This window comes from Caloenas nicobarica, chromosome 3 (genome assembly GCF_036013445.1).
Source record: "Caloenas nicobarica isolate bCalNic1 chromosome 3, bCalNic1.hap1, whole genome shotgun sequence".
NCBI classification, from domain to species: Eukaryota; Metazoa; Chordata; class Aves; order Columbiformes; family Columbidae; genus Caloenas; species Caloenas nicobarica.
The window spans coordinates 33,983,150-33,997,416 of NC_088247.1; the positions used below are offsets into that span (position 1 = coordinate 33,983,150).

At 39.4% G+C, this 14,267-nt stretch overlaps 1 protein-coding gene across 3 annotated transcripts in view; it reads left to right on the forward strand.

The window, feature by feature from the left end:
- Positions 1-14,267, forward strand: part of MYO6 (myosin VI) — a 119,950-nt gene that overhangs the window by 63,614 nt on the left and 42,069 nt on the right. For all 3 annotated transcript variants that reach the window (XM_065631287.1, XM_065631288.1, XM_065631289.1), the window contains exons 12-15: positions 2,494-2,638; positions 10,778-10,935; positions 11,786-11,877; positions 12,345-12,417. In XM_065631287.1, the coding sequence (XP_065487359.1) occupies positions 2,494-2,638; positions 10,778-10,935; positions 11,786-11,877; positions 12,345-12,417 (468 nt within the window). The remainder of the gene's footprint in view (positions 1-2,493; positions 2,639-10,777; positions 10,936-11,785; positions 11,878-12,344; positions 12,418-14,267) is intronic.

Genomic DNA, 14,267 nt, shown 5'->3' on the forward strand with positions numbered 1-14,267 from the left:
ATTAGTATTTTGAGAGGTGAGGAAAAAGTTACAGCAAAAACTTAGGTAAAGGTAAACTTCCTAATTTTAAGATGTCACTCATAAGATGAATTGGTATGAGTGTAGCTGGGACTTAGTAGCAGAACGTGCAGGAAGGCTGAGGAAGAGGAATGAGTATTTTGGGAATAGTCGTTCTTACCTTACTACTGAAATCAGCCTCTCTAAGTTGAGAACTGCTGTCCATACATTCCTGAAGGACTGAAGAAACTCTCGGTCTGGACGTACTACAAAAAAAACTATAGCAGAAAAGATACGTATGTAGATATTTGAGTTTCGAGATACACGAGATACAGTGAAACTGGTTCCTCTTAGGCCCACTTCAAGTACATATAGCTGTTGCCAAACTTAGTAAAATTGATAGGGAGAGCACAGCAAGGAAAATTTTAAAGGTGTTTCGAATGATGAATTAAATGAGTACTAGGCTTGTCGGTTCACTAGCTCCTGACCCCAAGCACAGACTCACGACAGAAATGTACAAACATTCTGTTCAGAAGAGATTGTGGCAGATCTCTAGTCCAATGTGTCCTAGTCAAAGCAGGCCCAACACTGAGTCCAGACCAGGTAGCTTAGGGTTGTCACAGGGAAGGTGGGTTTTTTTTCTTTTCTTCCTTTTTTTTAAATCTTTTTTTTCCTCCCTTTTTTTTTTTAATCTCTTTTTTTTTTTGTTTCCTCCTTTTTAATTTTTTTCTCTTTTTTTTTAATTTTTTTTTTCTTTTTCTTCCGTGGGTCAAGTCAGAACCTCCCCAGTGTCGGTTCATGATCTTGCCATCTTCATGAAGATGACTGAAATGAACATGATTAATGTGACTGAATCTGGGAAGATGTGAGGGTAGATAAGGGTAATGGCTTTATGGGGCTTGGCAGTAAGGGTGTCAGGGAGCTTCCCTGTTCGGGCCTTCTCTGAGTTGGGACTTTGGGGTCAACAAGGTGGGAGAAGGTGTGAATGTGAGTGGAGAGACAGTTTCAGGAGGCAAATGAACAAGGAGAGGGGGAACCTCGGATGGTGAGGAAAGTCAGTGTTTGGAGAAAGGAAGGCAGGAAACCAGAAATACTATTTTCTCTGAATGCTGAAATTCAAACCCATTTTTTTCTGGGATAAATTATTAACACTTCTAAAATGTTCATTGCAAATACAGGCTTTATTCTGCTCTCACCTTGTACGTGTACACACGGGGTGTTCATTTGAACTGCTCCAGGCAGTATGTCTCTGTACCAGAGACCCTCTAAAGTTTTATTGCTGCTTTGAAGACCTGGGAAACACCAAAGAAAATCTGTTTGCTACAGGTCAGATGGTGTTTAGGAGCTTCCAAAATCAATTCACAAAAGCTTTTAAAGTTTAGGGACTCCTTCCTCCTTTTTTTTTCCTTAATGTCACTGTAGAGTTAAGGAATTGAAGCAATGTCGACTAGTTATTTAACCCTTTTGGTCTCTTCACTTAACCTTAGAAATAAATTGTATTGAGAATAACAGGATGTGTAATAATGTTTACGTGTTAGATTTTTCTAAAGCGTTTGAGCGTTTCCGTTAAGGATTTATGAACCCATAGTGGCTGGACAAGCTCTGGCGCTAAGGCTGTGGTGTGGAGCAGAAGGAAGCACGCCCACCTCTCTGCTGTTTACCTGGGGAAATGTACATGCCATTATCTGAAAATAAGTGCTAGGAGGCTGCTGTGCCAGGCACTTCTACTGATCCATGTGTATGTAGCAAGGAGGTCTGAAGGATTACAGGAACATCGAAATACGAAAGTTTTAAAATCAGTACAGTTAGTTACTAGGCATTAGCGCTTTAGCTCTACATTTTGGGATAGTTCTTTCACGTAAAAGCAGGTTAGACAGCCTATGTTTAGAAACTGTTAGAATGTCTTGAGTTGGAAGGGACCCACAAGGATTATTGAGTCCAGCTCCTGTCCCTGCACACGACAACCCCACAGTTCACACCGTGTGTCTGAGGGCTTGTCCGGTCTCTTCTTGAACACTGTCAGGTTGGGGCCGTGACACCTCCCTGGGGAGCCTGTTCCAGTGCCCCACCACCCCCTGGGGGAAGAACCTTTTCCGAATGTCCAACCTTAACCTCCCCCTGTTGTGGAAATACAGAATTTCATGCATGGTTTTATTTTGTTTGGTTTTTTGTTTGTTTTTTTTTTTTCTTTTCTTCTTTTGGTGTGTTGTTTGTAGTTTTGGGTTTTTTTTGTTGTTGTTTTTGTGTTTGTTTTTTTTTTTTTTTTTCTCCGAGAAATTACTGTTCATGTTTAATATGTGAAGTTATTTCCAGAGGCAAACTTTCACTGCTTCAGAGCTGACGTTCGCTCTAGCCGTCGCGGCAAAGTCGCCGGTATTTTTCGCTGGAATTCTGTATAAAACCGCCGTACCGGCGGCTGTGGCTCTGACACGGGGCGGCCCGCTGTGAGGGAGCGCGGCGGGCGCGGAGCGGTAACGGCTGTGGCCTTGCCCGCAGGGGGCTGCACGCCCAGGCCGCGGAGCGAGCCGGCGCTGGAGTGCTGCGCGGCCCTGCTGGGCCTGGACCCGGACGACCTGCGGGGCAGCCTGACCACCCGCGTCATGCTCACCACGGCAGGGGGCGCCAAAGGAACGGTCATCAAGTGAGTCCCGGCCGCACCGGGGGGGGGCGGCGGGAGGGACGCGCGTTGTCGTGGCGCCGCTGGGATGAGTCGCCCGGGGCCGTCCCGGGGTGTGCACGGAGGGGGCTGCGGTCAGTGTGGCCGGGAGCCGCCGACTCCTCCCGGCCCGGCCGTGCGAGCTGCGGGCTGGGGTAACCCCGCTGCCCCCTCCCAGCGCTTGGGGATCTGCCTCCCGATACCGCCTTTGTCCGTGTTCTCACGGGGCGGGGGGGGGGAAAAAAGGGCCTCAAAATCCCGCTTGACCGTTTGCAAGTGTGATCTGAGTTGCAGTTAGCGTAAGCACAGCTATTCAAAATGCTTGCTTAATGGTTTACAAAATACGAGTAAAAATACGGTACTACGAAAATATGAGAGTGCAGAAAACTAGCAGGCTCACGTCGTTAGTCCCCTCAAAACAGAAACAGCCTGCTATGCTTTTCCATCGTGCCAGTGATAATTTTGAGAAGCCAGATTTTTAACAGGGCTTTGATTTTTTTTTTTTTTTTTTTTTTTTTGGTTTGTTTGTTTTTCCACCAGTTGATCCAAAAATGCACATTCTTAGATACACTTGCTTGTTTCGTTGTTCTTAGGTCATTTGAGTTTTTTAATTTTGATTTGGAAGAGTGGCAGTTGCGCGATGTCTGACCAAAATGGCCTTTTTTTCAGGAAGAGAACAGCTTTGAATAGGTCACTGTGACATTTTACAAAACCTCTCATGTGTCAGTGAGTACGCTGTGTGGCCAAAGAAAGTATAGCAGTCCGCCTGTTAAATCCATAACCTACACAGAAAATTAGATATGCCAATAGATTTAACAGATACGCTGTATCAAGGAATGTTAATGCTGCACCTAAAGTATTTCAGAAGATACGTGGATGCATCTTTCTTGTTGTGTGGGCTGCACAGTGCTCCCATGACTGCTGCCCTGTGATGTTAGATCTGGGATGCTCTAATTAGCGGGCAGTATATCCACCCTTCTCAGTCTCTGGGTGATCAGCATCCCTGTGTTTGCCACATCTAATTCTTCTGAAATCAAGTTTCAGCTTTAAAAACATCACCACAAATGGTAATCCAGAAATGTGCTGCTGCTTGCTGTTGCAGTCAAGATTTAATGTTTGTTTACCAGCAAAGTTAATATTGTTTCATAGAAACAAAAAATAGTGGAACAAGATAAATTTAAGAGAAAGGTGTTTTTTGTTTGTTTGTTTGTGGGTTTTTTTGGTTGGTTGGGTTTTTTTGTTTGTTTTGTTTTGTGGGGGTTTTTTTTCTCCTCCTGTAGCTATTAAGAATGTATCACAATTGAAGGAAATAATGACCTTAAAAAAAGAGTGATTATCCCTTTCATTTTGACAAGAAGCTATTTTTGAGGTAACTTCCTAGGCACAGGAGGAGGACAGTGAAGTAATAATTACGAAGAACGTGTTTGAACTAATGATGACATTTCAATACTGTGAAAGTTATGCCTCTTAAGAAATTGAGTTCTATGAAAATGATTTCACTACAATTGCCTTTTGTGCTAGCTTCCACCACAAATTTTCTCTTGTTGAGATTGATCCTTCCAGCACACAAGCTGTCAGGGATGCTCACTAAGCTGCATGCAACTGAATTGTGTGTTTTAACACTTGGTTTTCTATATTGTGTATTTCCTGGAGTTAAAGAAAACATCACATCAAAAACTGAACTTGGGCTAAACAGTTTTGAGCAGATTAAAAGTAGTTCTCAATGTTTAGCGGAATGCATCAATCTTTTAATTAGGAGACTAATTAACATTCACTGGAAGAATGCATGGGTGCTTCTTATTGACTTGTGGAAACAATCAGATTGTTTTAGTGAATCAGAAATACAACTTTATGCACATTACATAATATATGAAAGCCATAATTAGTTATCTGTATTAATGTGGTTTATATAAGTTCCTGTAGTATTTTATGTCTTTTGAAATGTGTTACTATTGTTTATATTTATGTGTTATAGTATGAAGTATTTGTTAACATTTCATAAACTTGTGGACTGAAACAAAGTAACATCTGCTTGATTTAACCTGAGTATGTCACTGGGGCCGGTAAAGCTGACAGGTGTTCCTTAGTGCATGCTTAGGTTATATCAGACTTACAGGTGAAAAGTTGATCTTTGAGCGCTTGAGAGCATTGGCTTTTTTAGTCCTCAAGGGAGCAATGAAGGTTTCCAGTGGTCAAGAGCTCATTCTGTGCAAGAGAAGTAATCTTGATCTCTGCCTAATTCCAACCAATAAGGATAAATTAAAAGAGAATATCTGCAGTGGAAATACTGTTCAATGCCCGCTTCACAGAATCACAGAATGGGTCACAGAATGGTTGGGGTTGGAAGCGACCTCTGGAGATCATCTAGTCCAACCCACTTGCTAAAGCAGGTTCGCCCAGAGCAGATCACACAGGAATGTGTCCATGTGGATTTTTAATGTCTCCAGAGAAGCAGACTCCACAACCTCTCTGGGCAGCCTGTTCCAGTGCTTTGTCACTCTCAAAGTAAAGAAGTTTTTCCTCATATTCAGATGGAAACTCCTGTGCTTCAGGCGGTGCCTGTTGCCCCTCATCCTATTGTTGGGCATCACTGAAAAGAGTCTGGTCCCATCCTTTTGACACCCACCCTTGAGATATTTATAAGCATAAATAAGGTCCCCTCTCAGCCTTCTCCAGGCTCTTCTTTCAGTCTTTCCTCATGAGAAAGATTCTCCAGACCCCTAATCATCTTCGTAGCCCTAGCTTCCTGATCTCCAGGGTGAAACTGATCTTCCTGGCCAAAAATTGAGCGTTATAAACCATCAGTGACAGCCTGTGCTGTTTGTATATTATTTTTTTTTTTAGGGGAACGTAGACGCTCTTCTGAATTAACTCATGTTCAGGAGTCTTAAGTTTAGCATGGGTATGGGCTGTTATTCCAGTTAGAACTTTCATAGTGCCTACCATGAAAAAAGTTACAATGCAGTGCCAAACAGTAAGTAATGACTGGGGAGGGGTTATTCTGCCTTCAGTTAAAAGCTCAAGAGCTAGATCTCTTTGTAATATATTCAATAGTGCATTTCTGGAAAGTGGATATCAATTCTTCTTCCCTCCCAGTTACTACAAATCAAGGACTCTTACTATCATCTTGCTGCCTTATCAGCTGATATGGAAAGTTACAAATAATTTTTCTCTTTATAACAACCTTTACATGTAGGAAGATGTGGGTCTTGCAGGACAAAGTGCCTCCAATGGCCAATATTTTCCAAGTTTTACTATTTGCTTTCCTCCAGACCATGTCTAAATTGGCAGCAAAATCTTTGATATATTCACCCAGGACAACCTTTGTCTGTGTTACAGTAACATTAGAGTAGAAAATTCTATACAGTACAGGTGGCACTCATATTAACACACAGTGATATGAGAATTGCAGGTTTTGAAAGTTAGTAACATTTTTATGTAATTTAGTTTGTGGTCCAGTATAACTGCTGATCTTTTTCTATTGACTCAATGCTTACCTGGTTATTCTCCATGTTGCCTTTGTATTTTTGAGTTCTCCTGAGTATACCACCACATGCTTTCCTTTACCGAAGTCTGTCTTATGGATTTTTAGACCGTACCTTGAATTTGTGAAAATAATTTTTTATGCCAGTCTTGTTACCGAGATTTTCTTCATTCGGTATTATCAGACCGTTTTTTGAAAATACCCTTACTTTCACATTCCTTTTAAGTGGAAGTGTTAACTGGGAAAGGAGAAGGGGTTTGAACAAATCGCATCCATGTCGGATTCAGATGGCACCCTACTGGAAATTCTCTCAGTGAACTATTGGCTCGGCCTCTGAGAACAGATTAGCTTTGGCTGTTGCACACATGACATATAGGTAAAGCGTATCTCTATAGTTTCCTTTTGTGACTGTTTGGTGGGATGTAAAGTTGTATCATAATATACTGCTTTCCTTTCACCACATCTCAAGTGATGCTGTCAAGGAAGGTTCCTTAAGAACAAATACAATTTTTGTTAAACCTTCAGATTCACTTTGGATTAAGACTGTAAAGGTTTTCTGTTCAGCATATTTATCCTGATAAGCCTGGGGCGTTGTTAGCAGTGTACTGTTTCAAAAGTCTGCAAACACAAGGAACTATGTTTTTGTGCCAGCAGATCTTATTTTTCCCCGGTGTTTTATTTTGTGGATGGCAAAAACTCCTTCCACCATCTCAAAGGATTACTGCATTAAGCCTCTTTCTCTAGCCTTTTCTAAACTTGTGCAGTTAAAACAAAACATATGCTAATAAATACACTAATATCTTTTTGTGTGGCTTATTGCATGTACAAGGACAGTGGACTGGACTGTTTTACATACTTATTAAATATCCAGCAGGTTTTTCTATGGTAGCATAGTTTAGAAACTATTTGATTGCTATCAATATTAGAGTTTTGACAAGTACATTGTTTTATTTTGTTCCAGCAACCCAAAGAGCTACTCATTCCTTTCTCTCCTTCTTAGGGACCTTTTGTGTGCAAGTAGATCATGTGGATCCTAATAGGTCACAGTGAATAAATAGCTCAGCTGAAATCACTGTGCTCAGAGTATAACAAAGGCTTTGTTCTGCTGGGCACAATGAAGCCAACAAGGAACAGTAGGAGAGTGATGCTAAATGCTATCTCTGTGGATTTTATTAAATACTAATGTGCAGTTGATTGCCAGGGAGACTTGACAGCTTCATTACATTTATCTGTCCTTGTTAGTCCCCCCATAGTGATCATCTTATTGGCTGATGTTTTTGCCACCCATGCAAAGTGTGTTTACAGAAAGAAAATATGAGTTAGTTTTTTAAATCGGGTACACCTTAGATACACTGTACTGCTCTTTTATTCAGCTTCTCCCTTTCCGATAAGACTTTCAAAGAGTACTCTCATCACAAAGTAAATAATTTTACACCATGAAAAATTTAACTTACATAATTCCAGGTCCTCCAGGTTCTTTTGGAGTACATTTTCTACCAAAATGCATTTTCTTTTTGGTGATGGTACTGGAGCCTCTGCTGGAAAACATTGTGTTTTTCTAAAAAATGTTTTTCTATAGTTTTTGGAACTTTAACTTTTCCCAAATTATGATTGTGCTTCTTGTATTCTTTATATTCTTTAATTACATAGGGCTTTCACTAGGTAGGGTTATTTCATTCAGGCCATTTTATATGTGCAGCAGTAACCATATTACATGAGGGTAGCTGATGGGTATTGCTTCGCCTGCTCTCTCTCTCCCTTAATTGTTGTCAAGCATGGGCAAATTATACGTATTTTGATTGCACTTGATTTGTTCTGGGAGGTGTTTGAGGAATGCATGGAATTGTCCACAGGATAAATCCAGCCCATGAGAGTGTTTTCCAGTAGACCTGAGACTCTGTGGGTCACTGGAAACCTTGCTCAAGAAATTAGTATGAAGACCAAGCAAAGTTTTTTTGTTCCAGCCTTACCAAACAGCTTAGAAATTTGAAAAATTTCTTCCCTGTTCCTTACAAATAGGTGTTGAATGGAGGAGAGGGGGAGAAGATGAAGTGGAGGAAGGAAAATGTATCTTTTCCTGTTCAGATAAGAAAGAGGAGGAGGAAAAGAGATTCCTTTGTCAGTGTGCAGACCAGAGGAAAGGAGGAGCTGAGGGAAAGCGGGTTCATAGGAAGGAAGTCACTCATTCTGAATGTCAGTTCTGTAATAGGACTCGTCTGGATCTCCTGGCTCAGTGCAATTTCAGCACTATTTTGTGGTTCTGTACTTTCAGCTGTGCCAATGCATTGCAGGGTTACATTTTTCTTTTCTACAAGTATGACTGCCATGTTGTTTAAAAAAAATAAATCGAAAGCATAAATTATTTTGCTATATTGTATTATGTAATAGGCCTGCAGCTGACATGTGGGAATTAGTATTCTGATCTCTTAAACGTATCAGAATGGAATGTAAAGGTACCTTCCTTCTATTTATAAGATAAGATTTCTGTCAGTGCTCGTTACCTGAAGATAAGTCAGGAGATACTTAGTGGAAGATTGTGTGTTAAAGCTAATTACTATCTAATGTAATGTAGCCGCATGTGTCCTTAGTGAACGGAGTCTCTGGTTCCCTGACTTACCAGTCACAATGGAAAGTGATCTACATCAGTCTCACGTTTCTGCATTAGAAGTATCATCTTTGAAAAAATACAGAAATAATAAATTTGAGTTAGTGTAGTGCTTGTGAATTGTGGGAGGTCAAGGAAATGATGCAATATGAGTCAGCTGTGTAGCATTAAGTTTTCCTTTTCTAACCAGTTCTTTGTGCTCTTGTGAACAGAAAACTACCTGGAGAGGGCAACAGAGCAGTTCTGCAGTGGTGACCTCTTGAAACTTGCTCACAGGGCTTACTTGAACAGTTCAGATAAGAGGTTTTTTTAAATGCTGATTTGCTGCATATTTGAGAAGTTCCATAACTGGCTGTCCACCACCTTAGCTGCACAGTCGATCCTTTGGTTATTTCTAATTGTTATTGTAGCACTGGTGGACCAAAGATATGAGAGGCAAGGTATATGGGGAGAAGTAATACAGTGAGTTATATGAGGAGAAGTGATTTATTAAGCCAACTGATTGAGATATTTAGGAAAAGCATAAGAGCTTTTGGCATACAGCCATCACCTGTGTTCTTCATGACGAAGGAAGCTTGGTGTGATAAGTCTTGACATTGTTTCTCTCTGTTCTTCCCTGCAAATTTTATCAGTTTGGTTAGCAAAGGATCTCTCCCTAAAAAATCTCTTATTTCAATTTACTTTAACATTTGATATATCTGTATGTCATGATACAGTGTTGTGCAAAGCCTTTGTGTACCCGTAGTTCTAAATTGTAGGACTTTTTTCCATGCATGGAATTTTGATGCTGTCTGGTCAAGTATTTAATTTTTTTTCCCCTTTAAATTTTTTATTGACAAGTAAAAATCCATGGAGTTTTGATCTTTGGCAGTCAGATTCTGTTTAGATTGGTGGGACTTTTGCTTTTGAATTATTTGGCAACAGAATTAGGATCTAAGTGCAATTTGTAATCATACCATAAAGTCAAAAGTTCATTTTTCATACTTCTCTCACATCATTTCTTAAGCATTTCTTTAAGGCTTTATTCTTATATGAATTGCCTTGTTCTGAGGACTTCTACAGGTGTTTCCTCAACTGTGTACAGTGTAACATTTTTAGTTTTGGTACTCTCACCTGTTAATCTGAAAGCTGTTAAAAAAAAATTGTGGAATGTATTTATCCAGGAAATGAGGTGGTTAAATGTGGTTTGAAAATATATACGCGTTCTAAGCATGTCACTGTCATACTGAGTTTGTGAAATAGCTAAGTATATATTATTATATGTATAGCTAAATATGTAATTACATTTGCCTGACATTGCCGCAGTTTTGTCATACATTTCATAGGCTTTCAAGTTGTGACTCGTGGGGGTTTTAGTTGGGCTTTTGTTTGTTTGTTTATTTTTTTTAACTGCTAAACTGGGCTATAGACTTGTAATAAATAGTCAAAATGCAGAGTAAAGGTTTATAAATAAGGGAGGGAGAATTCACATCTCTTTGAAGGCCACTACTTCCAGTGTTTAAAAGAATCCTTATTTTGGGATTGCATCTGTCTGTCACTATGAGAACACACTCACTTATCTATGCTTTTTGTACTTTTGCTACCAATTAACCAATTAAGGCCTTATAGCCTTCGTATAGGCCTTATGAACCTATAGGGATAAAGATTTCAGAGCAAAACTGAACTATAGGTTTTTGTTGTAATTAGGAAGCTCATAAATAAATAGTTGAATTTTTTTTTTGGAGATGGGAATGTATATATTTTAACTATCTTTCTCTGGCAATTATCAATATAGTTTCTAGTTATCTAATAAATGAGTAAGAAAACATCTGCATCTCACTTCTGTGGAGGATAATGAAACATTTTTCTTTCTTTTTACAGGTAGGACAGTTAGTCTAACTTAGTGAGATTTTTTTCCTATCTGGGCCCAGAGCTCAGGGTTTTTTATGTCCTAATTTAGAATAATTAGAAAGGCTCTTCTTTAAGTTTAGGGTCTAATCTCAGTATTTCAGAGTAAGGAAGTCTGAAAAATAAAATCTGTATTTTTGGTTTTTAGGGTTCCATTGAAAGTGGAACAAGCAAACAATGCTCGTGATGCCTTGGCTAAAACGGTGTATAGTCATCTGTTTGACCATGTAGTGAACAGGGTAAACCAGTGTTTCCCATTTGAGACTTCCTCTTTCTTCATTGGAGTTCTCGATATAGCTGGTTTTGGTAAGTATACTTAAAAAAAGAAGTAATAAAGCCTCATTTTCCTGAGATACAAGAATGTAGAGGAGATCTAGAGCTTTTCCTGACGACCTAAAAACACTATCAAGTGTTAGTGTGAACCTAAACATCTTTATAATGGTTTCAGATTCCTGTAGTGTCTGCATAGACACAGTTTTTGAAGGACTAAAAAATTTGGAGTGGAGTCTTACTGTGGCCACCCAGTAAAAGTAGGGAAGATATTGCCTGTGCATGCTGTTTTCCCATTCAGCCCTGAGAAGATGACTGCATCGCAGACAGGCAGATGCAGTCTCTGAATTAAGACGGATAGTTCTGTTATAGAGTTGGACTTTGGGCTCCTGGTTACCCCCTGGAGGTGTTGGGGGTCGATGGTTCCCATAAAGCTTTTGTCCTGTTTGGCTCGCTGAGATTCAGAACATGGCATGTTTTCTGGTGTGCTCTAGCCCTGCTAAGGTGGTCCAAGAACAGTGAAAAAGGGAACCTTTGGTTTTCAGGTCTTTAAATCTACGATATCCCATGCCAGCCTGTTGTAACATGGGTGCATGAGGATGTGTTGGTACAGTTTCACTGTATGGTAGCACCTTGCTTTGGTTTGCTGCCAGATTGTAACTGTCCATTATTTGTCTTAGAGATATTCTCTGCTGCAGTAGTTTTATATCTGACTTACGTGCAGCTTGAAAATCTGTAAAAGCTTTCATTTTACTGAAAGAAACAGATATGGATCTGAACACATCTTTAAATATTAGCACTGTGAAGCTTCTCTTATTTACTGTGTAATATAACTTACAGTCTTGGAACATGGGTTTGTCATAGAAGTTTAACTTCTGTTTTTCAGAATACTTTGAACACAACAGTTTTGAACAATTCTGTATTAACTACTGTAATGAAAAACTGCAGCAGTTTTTTAATGAAAGAATTCTGAAAGAGGTATGTTATATTTAATGTTATATTTGAGGATTTATTTTTTTAGTAAAGAGATACTTAAAGTAGCATTCTCTCCATAAGATTGCACATTATGCTTAGACTAAAAAAAAAATCACTTGTCAAACTGGTTTCCTACTGTGTGACATCTGGTTGTGCCAGAAAAGAATACGGCTTTTTGAAAACAAATAATCTTTTTTTCTTCTTTTTCACCATTCTTTAAAATCAAACATCCAGATACTGGACAATATCTTATAACTAATTAGAATATCTAATTGCATGGGCTTATCATTAAGGAGGTGAAGTTGGAATACATTAAGCTGTGGAAAGAACTTCTAAAATGTGTGTTGATTCATGCAATATTTAAAAATGTCTTCATGTCTCTTTAAAAAAAACTTTTTTGATGGGTTAAAATATATGGTGAGTGGTGTTGTCTCTTTTCCATTACATTTATTTATTTATTTATTTATTAGGAACAAGAACTTTACCAAAAAGAAGGCCTGGGGGTTAATGAAGTGCGCTATGTAGATAACCAGGACTGTATAGGTATGTACTCTTGAAATGTCATGCTATTCGTTAGTGTCGTGGGGAAAAAAAACAAACCTTCAAGCAAAAGAGGTAAAATACATGTAGCACTAGTAATTTTATACTATTAGTGGCTGTTGCAACCTTGTGAATTCTTCCAGCCTAAGATCACATTCCAGTTCTGGTTGGTAATAGAGCCCTGTTGTGCTACAGTGTGTCATGACTGTAGCTGGGGCTTGTGAATTTCTCGTGCATTTTTCTAGAAGACTAATTAGAACACCTAAATAGGGTAAATGAAGTCAAGAAGGGCGTGAGGGTGCCTGGGGAAAAATATTTTATGAATGAAAGAAGTCCCGTTGCGTTCTCGCCACCTTTATTGAGCCGATGAGCAAAGAAACAAAATGAACTCTAGGCAACAGGCTGTAGATGTTACTGCTGCTTTTAGCTTTCCACAGACTGATTTACCAGAGCCTTAAGATGTTGTTGGTTTGGTTTGGTTGGTTTGTTTGTTTGTTTGCCCCCCTCCCCCTCCTTTTCTTTTTGTCTCTCTGTGTTCTCCTTGTGTTCTCCAAATTGGTGTATTGTGAACAAAAGTTCATCTTGCTTTTGCATTTACAGGGATTTGTAACTAGTCAGTCCTGGGTGAGCAGAGGATTCAAGGTGACAGAATTTAACAGCTATTGCAAGATGTCTGTTTTTTCCGAGTTTTTGTAGCTCTGATGAAGTTTTCACTCTGTCAGCTAGGACTGTACAGTCACTACCTCTGACTTAGCTAAAGAAAACTATTGTCAAGCAAACCTCTCAGCCATCTTGTAAAAAAGCAGCAGGGAGGTGTTTGGAGGAGGGAACGAAAGCATAGCAACAGGAAAAAAGTGACTTCTACGAATACAAATCTTAACTCTCCTAGTGGTTTCGTAATGTGTTTCGTAATGTGAGCAGGCCTGAGCCTGCTCCCAAAAGTGTTATAGTTTAGAGACTGTCATGTTTCTATAAAAGGGATTGCTTCCCCCTCAATGCATTTTTTTTAAATATATCTCAGGATCAAAAGGGGTTCCCTGGTGCCTATTGGAACAAGAGGTCTCTGTCTGACTCATAGGGAGAAAATGGGTCAGGTTGTAGAGATTGTTGCCAAGTTGTTGCCTTTTCCTGCCATAGAAAAGATGGGGGCAGCTTGCCTTAGGGTAGAAGTAGCAGTCCCTCAGTCATGTCCCCTTGTACTGTTCCAACCAGCATACAACATGCCATCACAGATTTGACACATTTGTTCATTGTACAAGTTATTCTTAGGTAAATTAATAAAATTACTGCTTAGTTATACCCCAGCATGTATGCCTTTTTTCTGTTCTTGCATAGTCAGGAGAAAAGGATTTTCTACTGCATTTTGGAGTGAGAAAAAAATCTTGGTTTCTGTGAAAATATGGTTTTGTTTAAGGTGTTGGACCAGGCCAGTGACAGTGGTGAACATGTAGAAGTAATGACCATCACAAAAGAGAGGGATATTATGTTGACATGGGCATTAGAATGCTTTGATGGAATGGTAGTCAACTCTGTAGCTAAATTAGTTTATTCAGATTTTATAAGCACAAATTCTTTGGTTCAGGGCTTTCTTTTATACTTTTTCTGTATAGCCTAATACTGTTTACAGCCTGTGGTAAGAGTTCAGATGCATTGCTGGAGTACAAACATTAGTCATTTCTTCCTTTCCATGGCAGAGGGGGAAAGGTAGTAAAAATTCCTTTTGCAAGAACAGCTTCGTAGATAGTATAAGAAAACTTTAAAAGCTGAAAAATTCTTGTATCTAATTGTTTCAAGAGCATGAATTTCTGTGTCAGCTTTCAAGGGATTTTGTATATGTATGTGAAAGGTCAAAG